General features: G+C 32.8%; 1 protein-coding gene across 1 annotated transcript; it reads left to right on the plus strand.

Annotated features, from left to right (window-relative positions):
* Positions 1-2,113: 2,113 nt before the first annotated feature.
* On the plus strand, positions 2,114-4,912 carry LOC133186128 (bombyxin-related peptide B-like). The gene is made up of 4 exons (XM_061321400.1): positions 2,114-2,157; positions 2,529-2,735; positions 3,541-3,636; positions 4,551-4,912. The coding sequence occupies exons 2-4, from the start codon at positions 2,541-2,543 to the stop codon at positions 4,806-4,808; spliced, it is 549 nt and encodes a 182-aa protein (XP_061177384.1). The 5' UTR covers positions 2,114-2,157; positions 2,529-2,540; the 3' UTR covers positions 4,809-4,912.
* The last annotated feature ends 1,166 nt before the right edge of the window (positions 4,913-6,078 follow it).

Consider the following 6,078-nt stretch of genomic DNA (forward strand, 5'->3'; position numbering starts at 1 on the left):
AATTCTTTATGACAAAAGTTAAAAAAAATAGTAACATACAGGAATTCGAGGACGATTGCATATGCCATTTTCTTTTCTCTGTTGCCTGCATTCTCTACTTGACATTGAGTAAATCTGAGGAACTTGAAATGTAAGAACCATAAATATGTCAAGACCATATCCTCATGGAAAACTGGTAAAAATGAACAGAAAAGAAAATTATTTTCATTCAATTAGGTCACATCGGTATTAAGAGATTAAAGACCGATCTTTTTGACATAATGTTAAACTGTTTCTTAAATACAAGTGGAAATTAGAAATTTTCATATCTTGTGATTTGCCTTCAACAAAATTTACTGTGTAAAAAGTCATTCTGATTTTATACAAAAAGTATCATGAAGTTCATATTAAAAGTCTGACAAAGTTCCATATTGACAATATATATGTAGTCTCTTGAGGCCAGGTCTTCAGAGATTTAATGGATTTTTCATTGGTACTAACTGTATCCCTATATCGTTTGTTCTACATTCATATGAAAAAGAATTTCTTCAGAAACTTCTACATGAAAAGAAATCTTTTCCTTAGGCCCACAATTCGACATTTGGATATATCGACAAGGGTTTGACACTAAAATATTCATTTTCCTTAGTGTATCCTTCTGAACTCGAAATAAAAGAAATCACAGAGTCTAACATATCTGTTTCATATCTGGATGTGTTACTATAGAAAAACATTGATGACAAACTACATTTGTAACAACTATACTTAAACTTTACGATAAATATGATATCTTCACTTTTCTATCATCAACTCCCTAGGTGTCTATATCTCCTAGTTTATTCAATACGTAAAAAAAGCATGTTCTGTATGTGGAGGACCAATTATTAAGGCAAGCTGTTGAAAAATAAGTCATTGTTACAAGGATATCAACAATCTTGTTTAGCGTCAACATTTCGAAAATTCTATGGTCGTTGCAAGAATTTTGTTTCAAAAAAGAAAAAAAAAAATTTCGTAAGGTAGAATGTTGACTGGCGTTTTACTCGTAATATGAATTGTTAGGTCATTTATTTTAAACTGATTTGTCTATGGAGTATTCACTGTCACGGTACCTCAGTCGGAAGATCGCTCGCTCCATGATTGAAAGGTCAAGAGTTCAAACCTCGGCTGCGACAACCTAAGTCGATAAAAGTAGGTAGCAAATGTTCCTTCGCCAAGCGCTCGGCAGTTAGAGATTTAAAATTTAAAGTTCTTCATCATGCGGTGACTTCTCTATATAAGTAAATAATTCTCTAAAGGGACATAAAACAACATACAATCAATCAATCTACGGATTTCTCTCCCAATCAAGGTAAAGGGCTCACGGTGGTTTTTACTGCTAACTGTTGTTGCTAACTCCTTGGCACCTTCTTTGATGATTTTGCAGAAATCCGTGTTTGCTCTGCTTTCAATCCGTAATGTTTAATTAGATTTTTTAGCTTGATTACTATTCGTTACCTGGACATTAATGACTTGAAAAGAGAGTAGCGACTCTCCTAAAAGCAAGTTAACACGGAATGGCTGTAGTAAGGCATTACGTTTGTGGTTATATCTTGGAATATTGCCATTCTGGAAAACTTTAACATCACATGAAGTACACAGATCCTGCTCCAGTTTCACAACTTCTAATTATAAATATATATTTTAATCTCACATAGAATACGTTATAACATAATCAACTTTTCCCAAAAAAACCTAGACATTTTCTTTCTTCGGGAGTACGAATCACATAATAGGGATAGACATGTCTGTGTGCTTTTTGAACAGTGATTTGTGTGTTTGTACAGAATATAGTCCTCAAAATCCTAAATATACGAAGTTCTTAACAAAACATATAAATAATACAGGCCATTTTGAAACAAGGGATAAAGAAATCAGTAGCGTTGTTCTACGATAACGTGTTCCCAAGTGTCAATAGTAAACATGCAGGCAAAAGTCAACAAAGTGATGATGTTATGAATGGCTACTACTGGTAAATCATCTAAAATCACAACAGCAGTCCACACATCAATCATTATCAGCCACGCCCCAATATTTCTAATAGTATTATATAAATATTGGACATGCTATAATTCAATGTAGTATGTTAGAGACAAGTGTGTCATCACTCTAAATGCTACCTGGAATTATAAACATGCTCAAGTAAGCTATTGCCAACTTTTGCAAAATTTGATGGATAATTTTCCATCCTTTACAATAGATGTAACGGATTTTATAATTGACAACCTGTTTTTCATTGAAATGAATTTTGTTACAGAGATATATATTTATTTATGTATCATGATAAGGAGCTGGGAAACGTTGTACGAGCATTAACAAGAATAAAATTTATTTTCGACCATCTAGCCATAAAAGCCACTTTAAAAATGGTTTTATTTTTTTTTTTTTTTCATAGCAAGGATATAATTGGTAATTAACGCTTTATCAAACGGATTGTGAAAGAAACTGATTTGTAATGATTCATTCTGCATTTAGCAGAATATATATATTATCAAAATTATGTTTGGTTTCAGTTTGGTTGGACAATGAAGTTCTTGGTGACAGTTCTGTTTGCCACCTTCTTACAACTCGGAGCAGGGAACCAGCTGCAGGCCTGTGGTTCTGCCCTCACAGACATCTTATCTCTTGTCTGCAGAAACCAGTTCCACGACGCAGCGAAAAGACAGTACATTACAGGTGAGATATCGATTCAGATCATTTTATGGATTTACAAGAGGGAGGTGTACTAAACACCCAAATTTGTTGTTATAAAGTACTACAACGACTGGTGTGAAGAGCAATATAGTACACAATCACCTCTTTAAATCGATTGCTAGCGAAGGGGTTAATAAGGCAATATTTAGGGGTGGTAAAACTAATTTGTTCCATAACCTCAGTAAAAGGGAAACCTACTAAACTTTGCTGGGGGAAAATAGATACTTTTGAAGAATATGAAAGTACAAAATTAATGTATAGTCATTGTAATAGAGGATATATATCTTTAAATTTTCGCTGTAAAAGTGAGAATAAATCTGTTTTCAAAAAGATGCATTTATTTAAGCATGTTTCATTGAACATAATCAAAGGAGTGGAAACAATGTATGCCAACCTTGAAAAACACATATAATGAAACAGATGAGATAAGGGTAATGCAAATACCAAGGTCTCTATTTAGCAATACTTGAACTTTTAGCAAAATACCAAAAGAGCCAAAAGAAAATCGTAGAAAATTTTCTTGGCAAATGAACATTCTAAAATTTGAATTTCCCGGGTGGGTGTAAATACAAATTTTCTACTTACTCCCACCCAGTAAATTCAATTTTTTAAAAATGACATATTGCTATCTTCAACAAAATAAAAAGAAAAGGAAACATGCGTACATGAACGACATTTACAATCATATTACATTGACCATTCCAGAGTATAACTAAACTTTTTTTCTGTGTGTATTTTTTTTCTCTCTCCATTATTTCCCACATTAACAATAATTACTAATAATATTTTGTAGTAGAGAAAGAAGATAGAGTTCCTTCTGCTAGACTGAAGAGAAGATTCACTGCTGAGCAAAAGAGAGGGGGAGTGGTTGAAGAGTGCTGTTTTTCAAGCTGTTCCTACGAGAATCTACTGCTTTATTGTTCACAGGTAAGGATAAAGCTTAATAGGGAGACTTTACAGTTAAGAACCACAAATATTGTTCAGAGGACATTTTTCTATAAGTAAGAATAAAACTCCCGAAAAATAATCTATCAAATATATGATATGATATGATACTTTGATATGTGAGATAATCATAAAACATATTTACATGTACATCTCATTCCGCCACAAGATAGGTAAGGGTTTTTTCCAGATAACTAAATACATAAGATTACCTTACATTATTTATTAGATAATCGGTTAACCATTATTGGCTAATTATCATCGTTAAGGCTCGTGAATTATGAGAGGAATATTTCTGACCGAAAAAAGGGATCGATAGATGATATCTGTCGAATTTATCTTGATAATTATATTAACGTCAGTATGAACTTAAATTATGGGTTTTCTTGGACATGAAACCTGCTCTTTGAAAGCATGTGGAAGAAAATTATGACCGTCACCATTTCCAACCCCACCTTATCCTATTAGATGTATAAGAAGGTCAACATCCTGGAAACAGGACTTATTAATTTCTTAATTCTGTAGCTTAATGGAGGATTTGGTAACACAGATCATAGTATACAGAGTTAATAATAATCAAAACATTCTAAAATTAATAGGAATGACAACAATTACATGTATTACATTAAAGATGCAAACAAAGCAAAAAATATACATGTAATACCACAGGCAGCTACTGAATGTTTATCACCTGTTGTTTCATAATAAATTTCTGAATTTGTAGGGCAAATTATGCTTAACTACACGTATACGGAAAAAAAAAGTTATATAACCACAATGTTATTTTAAGGGAAAATACACAAAATAATAGCGAGAAAAATGTGATAATTACTTATCCAAATATAATAATTACATGGCGATCTGAATTCACAACTAATATATCTTTAATGTTTTAGAGTATTGATCCTGTCGACGTTTTCGCCGCGGCTCGAGCTGAAACAACAACAACGATTAGACCACCAACAACTAGAATAACAACAACAGCAGGACATACGACGACAATAACAACAACAACCAATAAACCCACGGCGTCGAGGCATGGTGACAACAAAGACATTGATAACGCGGCGTGGAGCTTGACCAGAAGATGGTTTTACGTCAACAGACTGGGAAGATTTCGCGGACAGGTCGGAAGAAGGATAATCAATATGTGATACATTGTGAGCTCTGATTAGTGTATAATCCACTAATTCCCGGAGTTAGTGATAATGACAAGAACATGTGGCCGTATCTTTCTTGTGGCCAAGTCTTTGACATTTTACAGGACTTTAGCATTCATATGCCACTTCTTCTTAATATTGACTTAAGAAATAAAAATAAATTTCAGCAGCAATGAACTTTGTATTTAAAAACATGTATATATGTCTCAAATCAATCTATGTGGTTTTCATATGTTTTCTCACAATATTTCAGCTTCATTCACAAGCCTAAAAAGTGCGTTTTTTTATATTCAGGAGAGTGCTTTCAGTGTCCATGCTTTTCAAAATAATATTTTTTGCAAGCTGATAAAATGAATAATTTGCGTTAAATCTAAATTTTAGCGGTAATTGTTTAGAGAAAATAGTGGAAATCATTTGTTTTTTCCGTATCAGATGCGCAAATGTGAAATTGGTCAGCAATTCCAACTTCCTCCAAAATTTATGTCATAGGGATCAATGCAGATGTCTTCTTTCTTGTATGTAGCTTGTTCAAAAATATACGACCAAAGTAACAATGTGCTCTGGCACAACAGAAACTATCCAGCAATAGCATTTCCATCAAATATGGTTCCTTAAATCATGAGGTTAATTTTAGATGATCTTTACATACCTTTTTTTAGTTTTTCTTTAATGCAATTTGTTAAAGGTTGAAGTTTTAATTTGTCAATACAAAATGCAGCTCCGCAAAAAAATGCATGTAAAGTCACGTGAAACTTCCATATATATAACGGCGCCTCCTCCTGACAGACATGGTTAACAGGAAACATACATAGCGAGTCATATAAGGTACTACACGTGTATTATGTAAAGACTCAAATGCAGCATTTTATATCCATTCTCGCCATAATAATATCATCTTTATACATCCAGTTTATGAAACCAGATTTGGTTATCACTTCGTAAATATTTTTCGTTCGGTTTTACTTGCAGAATACTTTTATATGTTGCCTTTCGATGTATGTTCTCTTCTTTGAGCTGTTATGCATTTTCACTGCATTTATTGTCAAGGAAATGTTTTCAAATTTTAACATGACTGTATATGTCTTATTTGTACAATAAATGTTTTTGCAAAACGCCATTTATTTCTGTCATTATTTCCTGAAATAGAATTAAATTTAAGTTGTTAATCTATTTGTATTCTCCGATGTGAAATTTCAATTAGAACTAAAGAAGAGAACTATGGCAACGCACTTTGAAAGTGTTTTTCAAAGTACGTTCAACTTTG

The sequence above is a fragment of the Saccostrea echinata genome, unplaced genomic scaffold (genome assembly GCF_033153115.1).
Source record: "Saccostrea echinata isolate AGI-Se365-2 ecotype Australia unplaced genomic scaffold, CSIRO_AGI_Sech_v1 ptg000012l, whole genome shotgun sequence".
NCBI classification, from domain to species: Eukaryota; Metazoa; Mollusca; class Bivalvia; order Ostreida; family Ostreidae; genus Saccostrea; species Saccostrea echinata.